At 33.0% G+C, this 24,833-nt stretch overlaps 1 protein-coding gene and 1 pseudogene across 2 annotated transcripts in view; one reads left to right on the forward strand and one right to left on the reverse strand.

Moving 5' to 3' along the window:
- Nucleotides 1–10,623, reverse strand: part of Abcd3 (ATP binding cassette subfamily D member 3) — a 61,260-nt gene extending 50,637 nt beyond the window's left edge. For both annotated transcript variants that reach the window (XM_048814414.1, XM_015500832.2), the window contains exons 1-3: nt 10,480–10,623; nt 3,451–3,549; nt 1,178–1,266 (exon numbers count right to left, since the gene is read on the reverse strand). In XM_048814414.1, coding sequence (XP_048670371.1) covers nt 1,178–1,266; nt 3,451–3,477 — 116 coding nt within the window. In that variant the 5' untranslated portion in view covers nt 3,478–3,549; nt 10,480–10,623. The remainder of the gene's footprint in view (nt 1–1,177; nt 1,267–3,450; nt 3,550–10,479) is intronic.
- Nucleotides 10,624–13,035: 2,412 nt separating this feature from the next.
- Nucleotides 13,036–20,659, forward strand: LOC107155048 (annotated as a pseudogene).
- Nucleotides 20,660–24,833: the final 4,174 nt, after the last annotated feature.

The raw sequence follows: 24,833 nt of genomic DNA on the forward strand, positions 1-24,833 counted from the left end.
GGAGTATGAAAGAGCTAATTTTCTCATCCCAAAATAAGAAATGTATACATACATTTTACAACTGAAAGAATCTATAGACAGAAATACAAGTATGTTATGCCAAAACACAGAAATAAAATGAAACAGTAAAAAGAATGGAAAACAACTGGCTCTGAGTAATGGCAGTTGGAAGCCTAAACCACAGGATTGTTTTGTAATAAAGTAACCTTTAACCTTTGCTGCAATTAGAAGCACCTGAGACATTTAACATTGAGCTATGTTCATATTTCACTATGATTAAAATAGAAAAGAATAGGACTTACTAATAGTTTTAGGGAGGCTTGTGTTAAATTTAAAACCTACATAATTTACCTATATTCAGAGGTATGTGCTTAATTTAAGGGCTTTAATCCTCTGCAGCTAAACTTCTTTATTCTCCTAGAAAAATAAGTCAAAATTTAGGTGTCTCATTCAAAAAGTTAGCTTATATTAAGTATTTTTAAAAATTTTCTGACAAGAAAAAAAACTTTTGACATTCATTTGGTATCATAATACATTCCTCATTAAAAGACAAATGGTGAATGGTTATAACAACCATATCCAATCTAGCATTTCTGAAGTTGTTAAAACAAAATTATCAATTCTTGTGATTAATAACATATAGAAACAATATGATGAAAAAATTTTTTAAAAATACTAAATTCAAAAGCAGAAAAAAGGTCTAAGTATTATTTCCTTCTAATCAACATGTTCAATGTAATTCACTGAAATGCTTTGATTTTTCCAAAAAAATTATATTATTCATTTCAGATATCCCACTTGGTGGCTCTTTTAAATTCCTGTGATTGCACTTGTACTGTACTTTAATTTTGAGATTAGTTGTCTCTAATTCCCTATAAAATGTCAGCTCATCAAGCCTTGGTACAGAATTTCTCCTCTTTCTTGGAGTGTATACATATATATATATCCCTATTATCACGTAGCACAGTGCCTGGAACGTGGGAAACAAAAAATTTTAAATAAACAAACACATAATTTGACTTAAGTATCCTTTGCCTGATTTAGAATTTTTGTTAATAAATATTTTTATTTTTGTCTATAAATATTTTTTGTTTTATAAGACAAAGCTTAAATATGAGACAATTAGTATTTCACATATATATATGTATTTACACAAGGAAGGTGAATGGACAAGTACCTTTCAATGAGTGTCCCATTTTGAATCATCCAAACATCACAATATGTTCGAGACACCAGCATAACAGCAATAAGTATCAAGTATCCTGTCTAAAATAAATCCAAGTATTACAAATTAAATGCATTTGTAAAAGTTAAAAGGACAATTACCTGGTAAAGATTTTTGGTTTCAAAATTTAAAGCTTTCTTGTACCTTAATACAGTTGAACTACATTTTAGCTATCGGCGATTTTTAAACATAGCCTAAAAGGAAACTTAAAGTTATAAAATAAATGGAAAAGGCCTTATAGATCATTTAATCTCTCTCATCTGGAATTCAAAAATGGATCCCTGAGTTATTATGGTAAGATTTACACATAAAAAAATAACAAGAAAATAGACAAATTCAAGCGAGTACACTTGTGAAACTTCGTATAAAAAGTGATAGGATGGAAAGGTGTGGAGTAGCAAAGACAGTTACAGCATAGAAATACTTTAAATAAATTAAGTAAAACAAAGATGACAACTGAGATTACAGGTAAAAAGAACAGGTGAAGAATTTAATGGTGGGAAAAAAGATTAAAACCATATGAAGTATGGTGTTGCATATAGAGCCAAATTTAAAGTCAATACGAAATCACTGTAAGCTGCTACTAAGTAGAACAAAATGTTAAAAAGAGATATTCTGAGAATGTTACTTAAGCAATGCTGTGCAAGATAGATCATGAAGCAGGAAGAGATGAGAATCCTGACACCACTCCCTCCTCCCCCATCAATAAACAAATTCAAAGCTGATCTTTGAAAACTCCTAAACTGGAAGAATATGAGAGTAACATACAAGCTAAAGTTGGGGAAAGGACCTAGGGAATAGGAGGAAGGAGGTTGTTGGATACTGTGTTCAAAGTTATTGAAGTGAAGGACAACTCCTTCTATTACTTATATACTTTTTGTGAAACAAACATTGTTTTTTAAAAGGTGAATATATTGGAATATGGCCCTTGAAAGTGAAAGACAAGGCAGAGGGTCATGGCACAGAAGTTATTACATCAAAGAAATTATGTAAATGAGCTGTGGCAGCTGCTACCCCAATGTTTGCCAGAGTTAGCTAGAAAGATATCACCTTCCTACCCTATCCCAACATCCCAAAGTATTTAAATGACAACAGAAGAACCTAAAGAATTGACATCTACAGTTAGCATTTATTAAATGTTACATGTATACATGTTCATTTAATAAATGCTAACTGTAGATGTCAATTTAACTTATGATAATACCAACTTTAAATACAGTCTCAACTCTAAAGTAATCATTAAGGTACAAAGAAAACATTAGACCGTTAATGTTTTCCTTCACTTTAAATTCTTGGCTCATTTTTTCTTTACATGAGTATCAAGTCTACTTGTCTCACTATCACAAAATCTGGTGAACTAGACAATTGTGAAATGCCTTCATACAAAGGATATCCTTAAAATTACCACTATTCCCTATTACTAATGTGTGCATGACAGGAAACATTTTAAAAGAGAAAAATGACAGGAAACATTTTAAAAGAGAAAATTCTAGAAGTGTGACTAATTAAGAAACACTAATATCCAGTTAAGAACAGGAGGAAAAATAAGTAGATCCCAGTGACTAAAAAGATGTGGCACGGGGAGGAAGAGGAGACAAAGGCAATGATATTTCTAATTACACAATGGTAGAATGCTGAAGAATGAAAAAGAACACTGCATTACTTTAATAATCATTAAGAATGTCTATCAAATAATGATAAAAATAATCTTGATAAAAAGATAAAAGAAAGGATAATAAAATTTTATTCCTACAACCAGCTCACTTCCTGAAAATATTTAAAGAATTTAGATACCATTTGGAGTATCTTAGAAATATATTTAATTAAATATGAAGAAGCAACCCTCAAAAATATTCTATACCAATATGACTTATAATCATCTCAATATTATAAAAACGCTTTGTCCTTTTAAATTTAATCTTGGTTTTAATAATAGTATTTAACACTGAAGCAACACCATGGAAGGTAGCTATAATGCAATACTCTAGTATTTTACATAAAACAGAATGAAATAATATCTCATAAACAGAAAACTATGTAAAAGCTGGCACTGAGCAAGCATACTTGCATGACAGGGACTAATTTAGAGACAAAAAAGTTAGTAGTCTTCTTTATTTACACAGAAAACATTTGACCGTTAGTACTACCTAAGAATTATAATTTATTGTTCTAATCTCAAAACCTTTAAACTTTAACATTTAACATTACAATTTCATAAGACTTACCTCTTTACAAAATGTCCTAGGGACCATGATTTTCAGGATCTGTGTGAGCCTTGATAAAAACACCCTGTCCACCACAGCTCGCTCTTTTTTCCCTTCTTTCTACATTTAAAAAACAAAACATTTTTAAGACAGTTAAAACAAAAAAGATTAAATATTTCATCTAAGTCAACACAGACAACTATCAAGATGATTACTGCACAGTTCTTCATAAACATGCTTCCCAGAAAATAAGATGTTCCCTAGAAACTGAATAGGGAAGGGAGTTGTGGAGCCATCTGAATATCTAGAAGCAAGCAGAAGAAACAACAACTGCAAAATAACAAGGTGAAAGCATGTTTAATGTGCTTGAGGAATAACAAAATGACCAGTCTGGATGGAGCTTTGAGAAAGGCATAGTAGTAGATAGATCAGAGAAGAGTTAAGAAATGCTGAAGTACTTACTAATGTTTCTTTTATTACCTACTTCTTGATTAATAGAAGACTACAAAAAAGAAAATTACAACAGGATTTTCTCTGAAAAAAATCAGAAAATTTTTGGATTCCTAGATTTCCAATAAGCAATTTGCTAATTCACTCTCTCCTCCTTATAAATTCAAAGACAGAAAAGGTTCCTTTATTCATGCAGTACAGTCTATCAGGGAAAACAGATTTTTTAAAAAAAGGAAACCAATAAAATAATTATTACAAATTGACTAGACAAGGCCTTAAGAAAAATAAGAATGGTTCAGACAGGATCTCTTGTCATTTACTCTGAGACATAAATAAAATGAAGCCACATGATTATTTGGGAAAGGAGGACGGGGGTGGGGGGTGAAGCACAAGGAACAGCAGTGCAAAAACCCAGTGTTGGGAATAAAACTGTTGTGCATTTTAACAGCAAGATACTAGAGCAAAAGGAACAAGAATGACAGAAGGTGAAAAGGTAGACAGGACAGAGCCTTGAGGTCACAGAAACGACTGAGAATTGACTATTGTTCTAGAAATATTAAAGATAAAATGATGTTCTCTCCCTCTGAGATTTCTTTATTTTCACTGGATCTATGAATTGTCTATGGTAGAGAGTATTTACTTTATTGACAGTGACATCAATAGCCTATGGTAGAGGATATTTACTTTAATACCCTTAGACCATCTGGTGAAACAGCAGAAGAAACTTCTTAGAAAAGGCAAGACACTCCAGAACCCCAATCCCTACCTAGCCCTTTTCTGACTCTCAAAAATCAAGGTTCACTTACTTATTTGATTAACTAACTGGGGATTAAACCCAGGGCCTTACACAAATTACAGAAGCTACATCCCCAATCCTTTTTAATTTTTTTTTTTTTTTTTTTTTTTTGAGAGATAGGATCCCACTAAATTACCCAGGCTGGCCTTGAACTTGTGATCTTCTTGCCTCAACCTCCCTAATAACTGGGATTACAGGTATGCCTCATTGTGCCCAGCAGTACTATTCCTCTTGACAAACAAATACCCATAGTTACTATTAGTTAGACTACTATTACACAAACTTCAGAGTAATTATGCTTTAATTAATATCTAACTTGAACTTAAAGTGAATAGTTTTAGTACTGTATTTCACTGTGCAAAGTGATTTATATAAGCCTAATAAACAGGCACCAAGTAGTTCAGAATTGTAGACAAAGAAGCTTGAAGAAAAGGATAGATAGAAAGAACTAGCTGGGTGCAGTGGTCCATGAATTGCAGATCTGAGGTCAGCCTGGGCAACTTAGCAAGAACCTGTGCCAAATTAAAAAACAAAAAAGTCTGGAAATGTAGTTTAGTTGCAAAGCAACCCAGGGTTCAATCCCAGTAATAAAAAGGGGGTGCTGGGGAGAACGGGAAAAGAATCAGTCCACCCTATCACTGCTGTACGGAGATTCAGTGTTTCAAGTCTTTCAGAGATATAAACCATCTCCTACTGAATTACACTGACAGTCTACTGTATTCACACATACATTCTTTCATTCATTTATTCATTCAACAAATATTTACTTGATCCAAGGCAGTATACCAAATGATCAGGACACAGCAGTAAACAAAAGAGGCTAAAATCCTACTCAAAATCTAGTTGAGGCCAGCCACAGTGGCACACACCAGTATCTCAGTGGCTCGGGAGGCTGAGGCAGGAGTATCACAAGTTCAAAGCCAGCCTCAGCAAAAAGCGAGGTGCTAAGCAACTCAGTGAGACACCCTTTCTGTAAATAAAATACAAAACAGGGGTGGGGATGTGACTCAGTGGACAGGTGCCCCTAAGATCAATCCTGAGTACCACCAAAAAAAAAAAAAAAATCTAGTTGAGATAGCTTATTATCCTCAAACCAAACCTTACTACTTCAACCTAAATCTCTTATTTCCCAAATTAAGAAAATACAGGAAGAAAAAAATAAGCAGTAGGCAATATACAACCCACTACTTTAAAAAAAAAAAATTAGACTTTTACTGTCAAAGTTTTCCTCCTGTCACCACCACCCCTTCACCTCATTTCATCTATAGTCAATATATACTATTAACAGACTATAATCTCAGTACCCTCCATCAATTCCTAGCTTATAATTCTGAAATGAAATGGCCATGAAATAATTTGACACAATGAAGAAGGTTTTTTAAAAAAATGTTATGAGAGTAACACTAGCATTTTAAAATATTAGCAGGTAAGTGGTCTCTAGTTCCTCCTCCTCCTTTTCTTCTGTTCCTCCAGTCACTGGTTTCTATTCTTAAGTTACTTGAAAGCTGACTGGATTTTCATTACCTTTCAGACCATGAAGGAAACTACATTTTTCCAAAAGTCATCAGAGAGTTTTCTACAAAGAAAAACCTGGACTAGGGGGTTGGCTCAAAAAGACAGAATTAGAGAAAAGAACAGAACAGCAAGATGCTCTACATTTACACAGTAAAATTCATACTTGAAACCAATATAAATAAGAATACAGTACCTACAGAGACAGCATGTTTCCTAATACTACTAGCCTTTCCTAAGAATTAATTTTAAATTCAAACTTGACTTTGCCAACCTCTAAATTTCCCAATATTTAGACTTTTTTTCCTCTCCAGTGCTGGAGACTGAACCCAGGGTCTCCTACATGCTAAGCAAGTGCTCTTCAACTATGATATACCCCTACCACACTTCCCAGTACTTAAAATATATGCATTTATTAGAAAAGGCAAACAAACCATTAGATACAAATAATAAGAAGTTAAAGTAATAATACACTCAAGAAAAGAAAAGTAACATTCTGGAGAAAAAATCAAATGGCAATGAGAAGTTCCTACTGAAATGTCAATCAACTTGTAAAAGTGAGATGAACTAAAATTAACTGAAAAACACAGATGTTTAAAATAGCAAATGAAATAAAAGGCCATATGATGCTGGCTAGAGTATAAGTACTACTGTACGTTGCTGGAGAAAGTGTAAATTGGTACAACTATTATGTTTCATTTAATCAAAATGTAAAATGCACACTAACTATAAAATGTAAAATAACTTAGCAAATTTATTTATAGTAACTTATCCTAAAGATATTCCTGCATAAACACTTAGTCACACAAATGAAAAAAGACTGCACTATTTATAATACTATTAAATAAATACAATCTAAATAAACATCAATATTACATAAATTATGGTAAATTTATTAAATGAAAACTATATACTATAATAGGGAAGGAAACAGTTCACATTCACTCAACAGAATACTACAGAGTAGTTAAATGAACATTTCCAGCTATAGCTGCAGAGCTAGAGATGTATCAACAGAGATGGCTCTAGGCTGGGGGAAAAAATCAGAATGATATCTATATTTTATTTTACAGTTGAATTTATGAAGTTTCTAAATACGTAAACTACTTGTACAGTTTATGGATATATACATATTTAAACCTACCCACACAACCCAAAAATATAAAAATATACCCAGGAATGCTAAATATGACATCTAGCACATTGTATAGCTTTATACATTTTTAATTTTGTTTTTACAGTACTAGGGATTAAACCCGGGGGTGTCACTCCAGCTCTGAGGCACATCTCAGGCCTTTTTGTTTTTTAATTTGAGACAGGGTCTCATTTGTGATCCTCATACCTCAGCATCCCAAGTAGCCAGAATTAGAGGTGTGCTTCACTGCACCTAGCATTATTTTGAACTTTATAACACACACATCAAAATTAAATGTACACTTTAAAATCAAACTATCTTTCTGTACTATTTGCTAACTTTAAATCCTTTACCCATCCTTAAATCTCATGCCTTGTGAAAATTCTTTCACTCTACCCCATCTCAGAGATTATGATTATAAAATATTTCAATTTAAAAAAACTCCTTTTAATTGCTTTCTCTCATAAGAATACATCCACTGAAGAAAAATTAAATTCTGATAAGCAAAAATAAGAAACCTATACCTCCCTTCTGGAGATATCAACTTAATATTGGTATATAGCCTTGCAGATTTCATTTTACTGTGTCTGTGTGTACATACACATCCTATCAATTTTACAAAGGCGGAATCAGTATACATCTTGTATATTTTTTATTACTAGTCAGTTAGATTAATCTAAATTTTTCTTGCTCACACTATACAACCTATAAGTATATGTTAAAACAAAATTGTACAAAATTGAAAAATAGGGAGAAATACTAAAATAAGTCAAATGAATCTTGCTGTCCTACAAATTGCTGATATGACATGCAGGTAATAGGTATCACTAAGATAACTAAGTTTTGATTACTCAGATATAACTTACAAGAGATAATAATCATAGAGATATACCAGAAAACTGGACTTATGCATATTGTATTCCATTTTTCAAATAAGGAGAAAGATGTATTATAGAAACTAAATAACAAAAATTTTGTCATTAATCTTCAGGATATTCAGAGACTACAATAATACATAGGGTTTTGGAACACCTAAGAAATGCTAATAATTAGGAGTAGAGCAAGTTTACTAAAAAGAAGTCATGTTAAACTATTCTAATTTTCTCCTTTGTTAATATATTGTATTAGTATATTAGCTGACATGTAGAATGTATGACAGTATGGACTAATTTTTTATAACTGCCATATATCTGGAGCCAAGAACAATGCCAGGCATATGTGAGAGACTCAATCAATATTTGTTGAAAGATTGGCTTAATAAATGATGTAATAAATTAACCAAGGATTTTGATATTTCTCTAAAATTCTGGTGGCCTCAATGGACAAAAAAGAACTAAATTTTGCTATAATTACATATAGTCACAGCTAAATAAATTATAACCAAAAATAAAAACCTATAAAGATTAAGAAATGTCACAGAGTAATCTCCTTGGTCCTTTCCTAGTCAATACTATTAGCAATTATGAGGAAGAAAGAGAAGGTAAATTAAATGTATAGATAATAACTTGTACTTAATACACTAGATATAAGAATTGTACACTAATAGTACTGATGGTGAAATTCATTAAGCTGACATTTACAGGTATAAATTAATATTTATTTAAAAGAAACCAACTGAAGTACCCTATGATCCAGCAACTCCACTCCAAGGTATATCCCCAAGAGAAATGAAAACAAAAATCCACCTAAAAACTGGTACACAAATATTCATAGCATCACCATTCTTAAAAGCCAAAAAATGGAACCACCTAAATGTCCCTCAACTGATGAATGGATAATAAAATGTGTTATACCTATACAATGGAATACTATTCAGCAAAAAAAAAAGAAAGAAAGAAAGAAAGAAATAGAATACTGATTCAAAAACAGCATGAATAAACCTTGAAAATATCATGCAAAGTGAAAGAAGACAGACATAAAGGACCATATATATTACATGATTCTAGTTCTATGAAATGTCCAGAAAAAGCAGATCAAAAGAGACAGAAAACAGATTAGATTAGTGGCTGCCAGGGGCTGGGGGAAAAGAATGCTGAGGCAGTAACTAACACTCGGTATAGAATTTTATTGGGGAGTTAATAAAATTTTATAAAATTAGATAGCAGAGATGGCTTTTCAACTCTGAATATACTAATAGCTACTGATTTACATACTTAAATGAACGAATATTATAGTATATATGAATTGTATCATTAAAGTTGTTATTACAAAAAGAAAGAAATCAACTGATGAATACAGAATATAAGGTATCTGCCAACAGAACTATTCATCAGAAAGATAACTATAGGTTATAATTTACCATAAACTTCACTTAATGTAAACAACAGTTATGACTAAATAAATAATCACAATCTTAGGCTGAATTTTAGCACTATGGTATCCATATCAAGAAATGTAATAGTATTGACATATTCCATGCCAGTCAAGTTATTTCAACTACATTATACTCTTAGTGCAATGTTCAAGAAAACTAGCTTAAGCCCAAAGGAATGTGTACAGAATTGAAAAAAGAATCAAAAAGCCATGTCACATGAGAAATATGTGAAGAAATGAAGATTGCTTAGCATAAGGGAAAAAAGACTTGGCATTCACAACTATCTTTAAATATATGTGTATATTACAGAAAAAAGAGTAGATTTGTCCTGTACAGCTACAAAGGACATAACAGAGTTATGAAGCAAGCAGGGGTAAATTAACCTCAGCATGGACTAGAACTAACAGTTGTAACTGCCTCATTGGAATAATGCCCTCCACAGAATGCACAAATTCAAATAAACACTATGAGACACTAGTCAAGATTCTATTTCATAAAAAAATTCTATAATACATACCAGATTAGAAGTGATATTTTTACCAAGCATGGCACATAACCTGTAATCCCAGGGACTCGGGAGGCTGAGGCAAGAGAATGTTAATTTAGAGACTCACAACAACTTAGCTAGAGACCATGCCTCAAAATAAAAAACAGAGAGGACTGGGGGTATGGCTCAATGGCAAAGCACCCTGGATTTAATCCTCAGAACAACAACAACAAAGTGATATTTTAAGTTTCCTTCTAATTCTAAAAATTCTATGATTTTATCCTAATTCAGAATTGTGTAACAAAAAATAAACTAAGTATATAAAATACCAAAATGTAGAGGATATAAAAATTTACCTCATTGTTCTGTAATGGTGGTTTTCCACTTTTCTTACTGCAGGAGGAAAAAAGAGAGAGAGAGCTTTACTTTATTTGAAAATACGATCATCATTAAAATGATCCTAAGATGTCAAAAAGAATATACCATATTCTCTAAATAGGTTTCTTTTCATATCCTCCTGAGAGAACATGTTTAAAAGTAATAGTTTAGTTGTTTCTTTACAGTCTCAGTAACCCTTATCTGAAATGCTTGGAACTTGTTTTGGATTTCAGAGTTTTTCTGATTTTGGAATATATGCATATTTATTATCAGCTGAATATCCCTAATCTAAAAACATGGAGTGCTCAAAAAGTTTCAGATTTCAGATTTTTAGATTAGAGATGCTCAAACTGTACTAAGGATTATATTTCCAGGAAGTGATAGTAAGTGTTAACTACAACTATGTGACAAATATTTTGTTTGGCAATTTTTACATATATATTATATAAATATATACACTTATTTTACAAACCCTTCTATGTAAAGATGGAAATATATTTTTTCATTTGTGAATCGAAGTTTCGCCATATAAACTGCTTTCGCAACTGGGACTTCAATAAACTTACACTAAAAAAAGCTTGAAATGTTTGTACACTGAAACACTACTTATACAGTGAAACACTGAAATGTTTCTCTAGCTGCTGGGAAACTTCCCCCAATCACATAGGAAATCCTGTGCCAGTATCTCTCTTAAAAATGAGAGAACATGTGTCATTCACATATTAGAAATGAGAAAACTGGCCTGGAAAGAGTAAAAGCCCAAAGTTTATGATTTGGCTACTAAACCATGCTACCTCCCTAAACAATATAGTTAACCAACTTAGGTCCTTTTATTACATACTCCCAGATTACCTGTGCTTCTATATAATAGTGATTATATTTTTAATTTCTTTTTTTATGTAAATTTCTTTCTAGAAAACTAGTTCCATGAGATCAGGAGCTACTGAGGATTGGTTTCTCTGAAGCTGAGATAATAGGGTATTTGGGATACAAAATGTTTGAGATTAACATCTGTAAATTTTAAGACAGAGAAAGCAAGTTCAGAAAGAACTGTGATACAGGACCAACAAAATTTTAACCAACTAGATGAAAGTTCTAAAGCAAGTACTGTCCATCAGAGCACTCTGTGATTTCTCTGCCTGCTTAATATATAAATGTGTGCTGCCACAAAGAGGTCATGACTCTGCAGCTGAGGTGGACCTTAAAGCATGGGAGAGGAGGCTGCCTGGATTCTGCATTTCTCTGCTAGGTAGTAATCCCTACTTTAAAGAGGAATCTGAGCAATACATCTCCATGTCAACTACAGGAGTCAACCCTCTATGTTCAACACTTTGTTGAGCTACAAAAATCTGCGTAATGAGCATTTTCAGTAATAAAATACCAGTTCACCCAATAAAGCTAGAAAGCAAAACTTAATTACAATTCAATAGATGTTATTTTTAAAAGTGCTTAGGTTTATTGTTTCTAATATCAATTGTATTACAGGATTGTCTGTTTAAAACTGTTACAAATTATAAAACTATTTCAGAAAATGCCTTTTAGCACAACAAATATAATAATCAACAGAATGAAGAGACAGGCTATGGATGAAAATATTTGCATACATCTGATAATCCAAAATACACAGTAACTCAAATGACAATAGAATAAAAACAAATAACCCAATTAAAAAATAAGCAAAGGACCTGAATTATCATTTCTCAAAAGACATATAAATGATCAACAAACATGAAAAAATGTTCAACATCTCTAATCAGCAGAGAAATGCAAATTAAAACTGCAGTATCACCTCACAACTGTTAAGATGACTATTATAAAAAAGGCAGAAAAAAACAAGTGTTGATAAGGATGTGGAAAAAAGGGAATTCTTGTACACTGTTGGTGGGAATATAAATTATCATGGCCATTATAGAAAACAAAAGCAATTTCTCAAGGATTTTAAAATAGAACTCCATGATACAGCAATTCTATTTCTGGGTATACATCCAAAGAAAATGAAATCAGTATCTTGAAGAGAAATCTCTACTCTCATGTTCATTGCACTATTATTCATAATAGACAAAATATGAAATCATCCTAAGTGCTCATCAAAGTACATCAAAAGATGAGTAGAAAAAGAAAATGTAATGTAATATATAATGGGATATTATTCAGTCTTTAAAAAAGAAGGAAATCCTGTCATTTACAACAGCATAGTTGAATCTGGAGGACATTATGCCAAATGAAAGAAACCAGGCACACATACACACAAAGCAAATATTTCATTATCCCATTTATAACGTGTAATCTAAAAAAAGTTGAGATCATACGAGCAAAAAGTAAAATGTGATTGCTAGAAGCTCTACTCCAGGTTGGAAAGGGGCAGAGATAGGGGACAATTGTTGGTCAAAGGATAGAAAGTTTCAGTCAAGAACAATAAATAAGTTCTGTAAATCAACTGTATGAAAAGGTGACTGTACTTTGATACCTGTAATTACTTCATAAAACATATACATCAAAACAAAATTCTAAAAAATAAAAGTCGGTTCTTGAAGATGGCGGTGAATAGAGTGCATCACCCCCATGTACCGCGTCACTGTGCAGGTGAATAACGAGTTAGAACGGCCAAAAGCTATCTTGTTAGGAATTTCCAGCAAAAGCTATCTTGTTAGGAATTTCCAGCAAAATTGGGGTGCACCGAAACCTAGAGGAAGGATCTCCATCGCCCCAGGATCGGTTACTGGGGCTCAACTGCGAGTGAACCGTGCGCCCGGAGATTCAAGCTGCTCGGCAGCCCGCCCCGCTGCTAGAGACTGTGGCGCGCGGGGAAACGGCATGCTAGCAACGCAGAGGAACAGTGCTGCAGATTCTGTGGGCTCCTGCTGGCTGTGCCCTCATTGTGCTCCAGGCTGAGTTCTGGGTTTGAGACGGGGAAGGAAGCAGTCCAGTTCTGTCCTCCACACCGGACAGACCACCTAGGAAGCCAGCGGCCACCATCTTGGAGAGCTGACGTCACCATCGCCAGTTTTCGACAGATTACAGCTCATTCAGCAATAGAACAGGTGTGTGTCATTTAGACCATCTCCCATACAGCGGGGAAATCCCATAAAATCTCTCCCCGGCTTTCCGGGGGCGTGATTAACAGAGTGAGCGTGAATAGAGGCGTGGGGAAAGGTAAAGGCACCTGACCATCCAACTCCCCCCTCCCACCAGCGGCGAAAACGAAACCTGTCTCGCCAGCTCTTGGAGGAGGGGCTAGAGGAGGGAATCAAAACAATAAGGTGCCTGTTCCCAGTAGCCGCGCTTCATGTCCAGGAAACTGCAGGCCCAGAATGTAGCTTGAACTGCCGAGAGGTATCACACTGGGAAAGGCCTGGCTGGCAGGAGAAGCGAGGGGACTAGAGACCAGGAATAAACCTAAGCTAACAGGTTTAGAGAGACACCAGTGGGAGGAGGAGGGAGCGGCCTCACACGAATTGTTTCCTACAGCCGGAGGGCAAAATCTTGGCCCAGAAGGCACAGCACCACCTACTGGAAGCGAAGAAAATAGAAGCCTAACAGTGCCCCCTTTTTTTTTAAATTTTTTAATTTTTTAAAATTTTCTAATCTTAATTTTTTTCTTTTTTTTAATTATATTAATATTTTTTAATTGTAATTTTTATTTTACTGCATTTTATTTTTTTTTATCATTTCTTTTTCTTTTCTATTCTTTTCTCTTTCTTTCCTCTCTCCCTCTCTCTTTCTTGGTTTGCTTCCTTACCTTTTCCCCATCTTTCCTCTTAAGCATGACCACCCAGATTACGTACAACTTACTAAATACAAATAGATGAATACTACAAATCGGTCTATAGTCCACCTAAGCCCTTAACACCCCCAAGTACTCCTGTCTATTCTCTTGTTAATATCCGCCTGCATTTGAGCAACCCCCCAAAGAAGCTAACATATACTAACCTCCATACCATCAAATCGCCCGACCTCAACATAAAATCCTAAATTCAAACCTCAACTCTATATATGCCATCAAAATCTGTAGGCCTTTAATGAAACTAATGAATTTACCTTAAATCACAATTAAATCCAACATCTCTAAACATTGTCTCCCAACACAAAGGAGAGATATTGGAACTATAAAAAACAAAACAAATTTAAAGAAGAAAACAGAAACAGCAGTCAAACAGAGTTGGAAAGTAATGTGAGCATCATAAAAAAACAAGGGAAAAAAGGATTACAAACAATGCAGGACAACTTAAATTCACAGGAGAACCTAGAGGCATCAGAAAAATGGACAGAGAAAGAACTCAAGGCATACCTAACTCAGATGGAACAGAATCTTAGAGAAAACTTTAGACAGCAAGTTCAAACAATGAAAGTATACTTTGAAAACGAATTACATAAGCAAATTCAAATGGCAAAGAATGAGCTCTACCAGGAGATAGAGATTTAAAAAAAAATCAAACAGTAATCCTAGAAATGGAGGAAACCATAAACCAAATTAAAAACTCAAACAAGAATATTACAAATAGACTAGATCAAACAGAAGTCAGAACATCAGATAATGAAGACAAAGTTTATCAACTTGAAAAGAATATAGTCAACACAGAAAGGATCCTAAGAACTCACGAGCAATCCATCCAAGAGATATGGGATGTCATAAAAAAACCAAACTTGAGAGTCATTGGGATAGAAGAAGGTGTAGAGGTTCAAACCAAAGGAATGAACAATCTATTGAATGAAATAATCTTAGAAAACTTCCCAGATATGAAAGATGGAATGGATTGCCAAATCCTGGAAGCCTACAGGACCCCAAACATACAAAACCGTAACAGACCAACTCCAAGACACATAATTATGAAGATATCCAACATACAGAACAAGGAGAGAATATTAAAAGCTACGAGAGAAAGGAGGCAGATTACATTCAGGGGTAAACCAATTAGGTTAACGGCTGATTTTTCATCACAGACGTTGAAAGGGAGAAGATCCTGGAACAACATATTTCAAACGCTGAAAAATAATGGATTCCAACCAAGAATACTGTATCCAGCAAAATTAAGCTTCAGATTTGACAATGAAATTAAAATATTTCACGATAAACAAAAGTTAAAAGAATTCGCAGCCAGAAAACCAGCACTGCAAGGCATTTTGAGCAAAACACTACAAGAAGAGGAATGAAAAACAGCACCCAAAACTAACAGTGGGAGGTAATTCAGTAAAGGGAAGAAAAAAATAACCAAAAAGTAAAAAATAAAAGTCAATAAAAATGTTATAGCATTGCTAATAAAAATTACTAATTGGTATTTATACAGCTAAATAAGAATCCATGTAATAATTAGGTACATTTGCACATGTACATACATACACACACCTCTCTCTCTCTCTCTCTCTCTCTCTCTCACACACACACACACACACACACCCGAATGGGTCACATGATCTCCTGGTGCTTTTTCTGCTTCAAGTTTCCTTGAAATACCTTGTTCAGGGGGCACATCTTATTAGGCATTCCCTTGGCCTAAGCACATAATTAATGTAATCCTATGTTCTTTGATCAGCCTGTGATGATTAAAACAAAACATTATTCTGTTGCTCTATGTTATTTTCATGATTACAAAGCAAAGTTCCATTTTAAGATCTCAGTTTTTCAGAAATTCTCTAAAAAAACTCTCATTTATAATCATCCCCATAAAAGAAAGTTTTAATGGCAAAATTATTCAATATGAGGTCAAAAGTTGAAGAAAGATTTTCTCAGCTTTGCATTAGTATACATCAACCTAATACAAATTCTACTACTGCAAATTTGTTTATTACCATATATGTGGTCTGTAGACAATCACTTAAACCATTCAGACACAAATACCAGCACTGAGATCTGTGAGTATGGTAGACACTAAGATAATCAAGAATGTGCCAAATGTGCCAAAATGCAAACACAAAATTAGAAAATTCTCATAGAACTTTAGGGCCTAAGGGACAGATCTTAGACCTACTATCCTCAGGTCCTAGAGGTCCTAGAGATACCACTCTAGCCCACCTCAGTCAAAATCTCTAATGACTCTCCAATTCTCTAGCTCCCTCCTCTTTCATGAGTTGTTGACTTGAATATCTGTTTTTTAAACAGGGTTTACTGAAAATACTGTAAATATTATAAACCTGATGTCACAATCTGAATGTACCTTTCCACCCTAAACCTACTCTTCCATTTTCCTATACTGAACATGGGTCCTAATTCAGTGAAGATATTTCATATATACTAGCTACCCAAACAACAAACTTAGGAATTATTCTGAGATATCTTTCCTTTCTCACACCCTTCATTTCCAGTTGTTCTCTACACTCTTTCCAACTCTATTGCCACTTCAACTCAGGTCACCAAAATTTCTCACATGATCTAGTATAATATTCTTATCTACTTTCTAAGTAGTTTCCTCATTATTCATCTCTCTTCTCCTATTCATTACAGCAATCATACCAAATATGGCATGCATTACACACAAATACACAAGTACATATATATGCACACTCTCTATTCTCTCTTCTATTCATTACAGCAATCATATCAAATATGGCATGCATTACACACAAATATACAAGTACATATATATGCACACTCATACATATACAAATATACACCCATACACATTGACCACATATATGTATATAAAACATGTAACCTGTCAATTAAACTAAAACAATGCTTAGAACCTAATTTTAAATTTCAATAAACAGGGGAAAAGGTTAATAATTTAAACATCCAACAAAAAAACTATAAAGGAACAAGGGAAAGCAGAAAGTAGAAAAGGCATAATAAACACTAATGGATAAAAACCCAAGGGTTGGTTCTTTGAAAACTAAAGCATCAGACAATCTAATTCTAAAAGGAGTACAAAAATGCAACATAAAAATAAATAAGCACAAAATAGATGAAATTCACTCATTTTTAAATGAGACTTCTTATCTCAACTTTCTATAGAGATTTGAAACCTTGAATGAAATGAGTAATTTTTTAGAAAAAGGAAAAAAAACTAAACAGCTTGAAAATTTGAGAAATTTGCAAAGTTTCAGGTACCTACCTCCTATCCACCTTACCCCTTAAGAAAAAGCACCAAGTCCAAAAGATTTATAGTGGAATTCTACAAAATCTCCAGAGAAGAGATAATTTCAATGTTTTGGCTATTCTAAGGCATTAATAAAAGAAAGTATCCACATTATTTTTGCTTCAAGTAAAATACCAACACCAAAAAGCTGAAAAGTAAAAATAAAAAAAAAGGTTTCTCACTCTCAAGATAACCCATGTTCTCCCTTGAACTCATTTTCCTAATTTTGTTTTTGTGCCTCTAAAAATAAATTTTTGAACAAAAAACTACATCTATTCTCACTTCTGCCAATAGTGAGAATGCATTGGATATTAAAAAATTAAATACTTTATAATTAAGTATTTTAAAATAAACATACAATCACTTTCAGAACAATGTCCAAACTCCACAATGTAGTACTCAAGAACTTCATGACCTGGTTCTAGCCTTGTTTTTCAGGCTTATCTCCTGACAATAAAAACAAATATTCTGTGCTTAAGTTACCTTAACACATCACATTGAACTATACAAAACTGCAAATATTTGGCCATTTCTCACTTATAAAGTGGCAATTTCACATGCTTCCATCTAATGCTATGTTAATCTTCCAGTATGTCTTTCTATACTTCCCCTTAAAAAGCTTCTTCCTCAATTAACCTGCTTAATTCCTACCTGTCTTGAGAACTCAGCACATGACTTCTTAGAATGGAGTGATCATCTCTTATCAGTTTGCCTGGAACAACCTTGCTTACACCTACTGACCTTGTATAATGATTAATGGTACCGTCTTTCAGTCTCAAAACTGTGCCCATTAGAAAAATAAATTACAGGTGACCCTGTCTTAGAAGCCTTCTCTGTTCATTTTCCATCCACAAACAGTGTGTATTAAGTATCCTCTGTGCTTCCTTTACAATCTGTACATCGTATCTGTCCTTCATCAGCTACTTGAGAGCAGGAGCCAAGTCTTGCTCACCTCTATATCACTGATGCCTAAGACTATGACTGGTACATGGAAGGTGCTTTGGAAACTTCTGCCCTGTTTGCCTTTTAAATTTTGTTTTACTTAATATGTTAGTAAAGTTACTTTCAAAATTAAAAAAGGAAGGAAACTGTTAATTGAGTTAGGTCAACACTTTTGGAATTTACCAATAAAACAGAAAGATCTAAACAACCAGATATCTAAATGATCAGCTTTGGAAAACCTGCTAGAGCTGAGGCAGTAAACCAAATGAAATGAGAAAATGAGAGAGCCGTTTTCTAAGACAAGCAACATGAGGAATACAAGGATACTAATTTTTTCATGAAACACTCAGGATAAGATAAGTGCTCAAAAGTTCAGCTACATTTGCATATACTTTTTTTAAGTATCTCTTGATATCCAGAATTTTTCCAAATAACTTGAATGTTTTATCTAATTTTTAATATAATTGAATCCCATTTAGAAAAACCCATACCTGGACACAAGTTATTTATCATTGACCATTGAAGTATTTTTAAAAAATAAAAAATTAAAAAAACAACCACCTGCATTCAAGATAAATTAAAAAAAAATATTGAGATTTTTCTCAATGAGTATAATTTGATTTTTCTTTACATCATCAAAAGTACAAAGATCTGGAGATAGACAACAGAGGCCAAGAGTATACATATCTTAAAAGCCAAATCCTAATAATAAAATCCAAATTTAGTAACAATATGTTTCCATAAAGGAAATATTATATACCCAAATTTAAGTCAATTAGAATTCATTTAAGGAGCCATTTATGACAAATAAGATGTCCAACCCAAAACTTGTTTTTCCTTATGCAATTCTTTCACAAATCAAATCTCCTAGATAAATGCCCTTGGCAATAACAACTTTCATCTTCTAAGGATATGAATTCATTTTTAAAATCCCCAAAAGCAGTTCAAGTTATGTCATAAAAGGTAGGTGATTATTTCAAACATTGATGCTTTTGGTCCACTGAAATTACAGACTCTACCATAGAAGAATTGTCATGGTAAAAAGAAGGAAAAAAAGAAAGAAGCCAACAACTCAACTCTGATGCAGAGTACACTTAAGACATAGGTACCCCAGTAATGATCCATCCCTCAAAGTACTAGTGGCCAACAATAGTGATAACACTGAAGCCACTAAAAATGAGCAGCTTTCCTCATGTCTCTTCAGCCGGTATCCTTCGTGTGGCTGATCAATGTCATGGCTTACCATGGCCCTGAATTACCACTAAGTGATGATCTGCTATTTACTCTGGTTTCTCAAAAGCATGTTCACTTGCACATTAATGCAGTCAGTGAAAATCCTGGACAGACACATTTCCATATTACTCAGAAAAGCAGGGATGCGTTCATCAAATATTCAACCACAGTGAACTTAGTGATGTATTTTTTTAATATAAAGAGGAATTTGACCCATTTTTTCATTATGAAATTCCTACCATTCATCTTCACTTTTGAGAAATTGGTAAGCAAAGGCACACTTGACTGTGTGAGAATGACATGCCCTAGACTAGTTGAACTAGTAATGTATGCTAATGGAGTATAGTTGCTTGATGAAGAGTTAATTCACATTCCAGAATGTTGCAAAAATCTGTCAGCACTGAACTAGGGGAATGTGAAATCTCATGTAGTGCTTTTGTTGAGTTTGTGAAGATGTATGGTGGCCACCTGTCTCAGTTATCCATTATGAAGAAGTATTAATTCCTGGCAAAAAAATATAGTTTGGAGCAGATTCACTGGGAAGCGTCCAAGCATTCTGGTAGGATGTGATTTCCAGATACAATGCCTACTTGGTAAGGACTGCATGATGAAGGGCATGATGAATAGTACCTTAACTTCAAGCAAATATATTATAATAAAAATTTATTTGCTGTCATTCTGATATAATTCTACTATTTTGTGGGACATAACTTTGGTACCCAGTGTATACATAAGGATTATTTAATAGGTTATTTAATTTCACATGCCTGACTTATGGAGATGTTTTGAATTTGAACTCAATTAGCCAGCTACATCTTATTTGAAAACTATACATTCAAACCATCTATAATAATGCTATAAATCAGTTTGGGGCGGAAAAATCCATTTGTTCCTTTAGCCTGACAACAATCAAATCTCTAAAACTTAAGGAAAAAAAAGATTTCAGATTAGAAAGTAATAACCATTTCTGAAAGTAATAACCATTTTCCTTCAGACTGAAACAATTCGGTCTGAAGGAAACAAAAGCTATACATTATAATACCTAAGAAACAAGCACTAAGAGGTTTTCTGAAAGAGAGAGAGAGAGAAGAGAAGAGAAGAGAGAGATATTTTTTTAATATTTATTTTTCAGTTTTCGGTGGACACAACATCTTTATTTTATCTTTATGTGGTGCTGAGGATCCAACCCAGCGCCCTGCGCATGCCAGGCGAGCGCGTTACTGCTTGAGCCACATCCGCAGCCCCTCTACTCATTTTTTTAAATGACATTTTAAGGTCTTCAATTATACATACACCTGTTATGAGTGAGGTGTTTAATATAGCTCAGGAAAGTGAGCATTTTGTGATAAAAGTATAGGATATATCCACATCTAATGACAAAGATTTGTTGAATGTTCTCATGTTACGAAGCTGTTTTAAAAATTTTTTAAAAAAAAAGTGTGGGGGGGGATGAGAAATTGGAACACTTAGAAAACTGATAAATGTCACACAGTGGTTATTATAGAAGGGTAACACATAGAGCCAAGTTCAAACTACAAGGAAATAAATGGAATAGAAAGGAAATAATATTTAGCTTTGTATAAACTTCTAGATTTCCTTTGTAATCTGCTAAAAGACATAAAGTTCTTTTCTGTAACATATTACTATGCATGTGGCACTTGAGGCATTGTAAGCAAAAGTAGGGACTGTTTTATCAGTCTCCTTGGTTTTTTCTATCTTTGCTTAAACTAGTTTGAAAGTATTTTACTACAATTAAAATGAAAATCTTATCTACTTTTAAAAAGCCAAATAAAAATAATTAAAGAAAACTTTTAAATGTTCTGTAAATTATTTCCAAGAAAGAATATTAGTCTCCAGTGAATTTTAGAGATGGCTCATCTTTCCATTTTGGAATTATGATGTTAATATAAGTAGAGTTAAAAAGGGAGGGCTGGGGCTAGAGCTCAGTGGCAGAGCACTTGCCTACTATGTGTACGGCACTGGGTTTGATCCCTAGCACCACATACAAAAATAAGCAAATAAAATAAAAGCATGCTGTCCATCTACAACAACAACAACACAAAAAAAGGAGCACCAGGGTACAGTTGAGCATAAACAGAAAATATAGAAGATGATATATTTAAGTTCATAATATTATATATTTGAGTAAACATTGCTAAGTGAACAGAAAACTTTTAATAGAAAAATATTTGCTGTTTTGTGATTGTTAATTTGGTTAAACTAATACTTTATATTAGATAGATTTTATATTACCTTAATATGAATAAAAGTAATTCGATGCATTCAAGAGTCTATATAAATACTATGTTTGGGGTTATATTTAGTACTTAATTTTTTAGATAAAATATAAACTTTGATTCTGGGTACTATAGTGTAGTAGATACTATCCTCCTAAGAGAACTGAAAGTAATTTATCCCCAGAAATAATCATAATGCTTGAAATGGTTCCCTTCAGTAGTATGACTTTTAGAAAGTATTTTGGCAATTAATAGAAGTTAATCTTAAAATACATGAACTTCCTAAGAATAAAATAATAATTATTTTTGACATAACTTATGCTTTTCAAAAGATATATTTTATGCTTCAGTAACATATAAATGAGAATTTAAAAGGCTCATCTAAACCAGAAAATTAAAAGCAATTAATATAACATTTCCCCCCTCTTACCACATAGTTCTGATTGTACAAGAAATACTTGTACCTAGTAGATTTTGTTTTTTTAAACAACTCTGGAAAATGGATATGACAGTACATGTATTAGTTCTACTAACCAAAGTTTGAAAATTTAATTTTTGTACAAATTGAATTATAAAATGCTTGAAATACTTTGTTACTTTATAAGCAAAATGCACAGCACTTAATCTGTTTATACTGTAAAAAATGTTAAATGCTTTTATCAATTTGGGAATAGTTACTAAAGAAAATTTAAAAGACAAATTCCTTAGAATTTCTAAGGAAATGAATATTATAAAATAAAAATTTGAAAGCAAAAAAATCTACACGCCTTATCACAACACTATAGATCACAGACTCAGATATATAATAAGGGATTCAAAGATGAATAGGATAATACTTGCCTTCAAGGGGTTTACAATCTAGCTAGAGAAAAGTACTTACAGACAACTAGCCTATCAGATTAGTATTTAGATCTAAGCAAGGTGCTATTAAAGACAAAGTGAAGAGCAACTAATGTAAACCCAAGAGAGGAAAAAAAAGTAAAAACTATATTCCAGAAATGATGTGAAATCTAAACTGAGATTTAAAAATGAACAGAATTTATGGGAAAAGTGATAAAAGGTATGATATTCCAAGCTAAGTTAATGATAAAGCATTAACATGATAGTGATGTGGGAAAACAATGATATAACTCCTTTGAGAAACAAAACTATGAAATGTGAAATCTGAGTTTTGCTTTTGTTTATTAAGATGCTATGCTACAAAGCATCTTAAGTGTCTTAAAGTTGTTCCCTTACTGACAATGTACCTAAACAAGAAAACTTTGCTCTTAAAAGGAAATTATGTCTACTATAAGCCTCTAAATTTATCCTGACAAGAACTATTAAATAAAATGTCCAGAACACCAAAAAATAATAATAATAATAATCAAGCACCAAGGTTGAAACCACAATCTGAAACCAAGGACCAACAAAAATTACAGAAGGCAAACAGACCCAAAAAGATTCCAGACCCTTGGAATTTCCAGACAAATCCTATAAAATATAGTGTGTATTAAATAAATATAAATAAGGGGGGAAGCAGAATGAAAGTAGTGTTCTAAAATCATTTCCTGGGAGGATGATGTTTAGACTTGTTTAACATTTGTTAACACTGTTCAAAGGTATGTAATGCATGTTAAAATGTGTTGGGTAAACAGTAAAAGACAAAATGAGCTCTGAGAATAACTTCCTAACTGGAAGGGGGACGGGGGGATGAAATAATAAAAATAAGAAATCAATTGCCTTACAAGTAAACCCAGACAAAACCAAAGAGGAACTGTTCAGTCACAGAACTGAAGGTAAAAACTATTTTAAAAATCTGAGTTTTGGGCTGGTTTATTATGTAGCAATAGATAGCTAACAGATATAATTCTGAGAACTCATGCATCAAAGAAATCTGAAAATATCCTGAAATAAATGATATATCAAATAGTATGTTTACAAAATGAAAAAATTTACATATCAAGAAATCTGTGGAATCTAAATGAAGCAGTAATGAAGAGAAATGAAGAGAGATCATTACTTTAACAAATACATATATTAGAAAAAGCAGCTGAATATTATAAAAACAACAAAATTAACTGAGAGAAAAATAAAAGAATATAAATACATGCAAAATATTATATGATTTAAAAACAGACACTAGGCAGGTAAAATAAAAGCTGCATTTCTTTAAAAAAAAAATGTAGTACTTTATAAACTTGCAGCAAGATCCAAAAAGGGGGAAATAAAAATATTTGAAATTGATTAATAGATTAGACAAAATCACCACCAAATTCCTACAACACGATTCTAAAATTATACACAAATTAAGAACAATTCAAGAGTTGATAACTGGAGGAAATGAAGAGGTATTAGGGAATAAAATAGACCAAAATATATTGTAATATTGTGTGAGTGTATAAATGTGTAACAATGAATTCTACTATTATGTGAAATTATAATGCACCAATAAAAAATAAAAATTTTAAAAAGAGTTGATAACTGGCAAACTTCACAGTTTGTATATAAGATTCACTATATTCATGAAATAGGGTTCCTCTAGATCACCTGTTTCTTTATCAAAATATCCAATTCCCATAAAGGCAGAAAAGTCACTTTAAACATCTTATAAAGAGGATTACAATTATTCTTTTTTATTTAATACTTCTGGTTGTAGATGGACACAATATCTTTATTTATTTTTATGTGGTGCTGAGGATCAAACCCAGTGCCTCACACGTGCGAGGCAGGTGCTCTACCACTGAGCCCCAGCCCTAGCCCTAGCCCCAGCCCCTACAATTATTCTTAACAATAATTGTAAAGGTTTTCTTGGTTTGTTTTTTTTTTTTTTTAATCTTTTAACCAGACACAATGGCATGTACCTGT

Source organism: Marmota marmota, unplaced genomic scaffold (assembly GCF_001458135.2).
Source record: "Marmota marmota marmota unplaced genomic scaffold, marMar, whole genome shotgun sequence".
Lineage (NCBI taxonomy): Eukaryota > Metazoa > Chordata > Mammalia > Rodentia > Sciuridae > Marmota > Marmota marmota.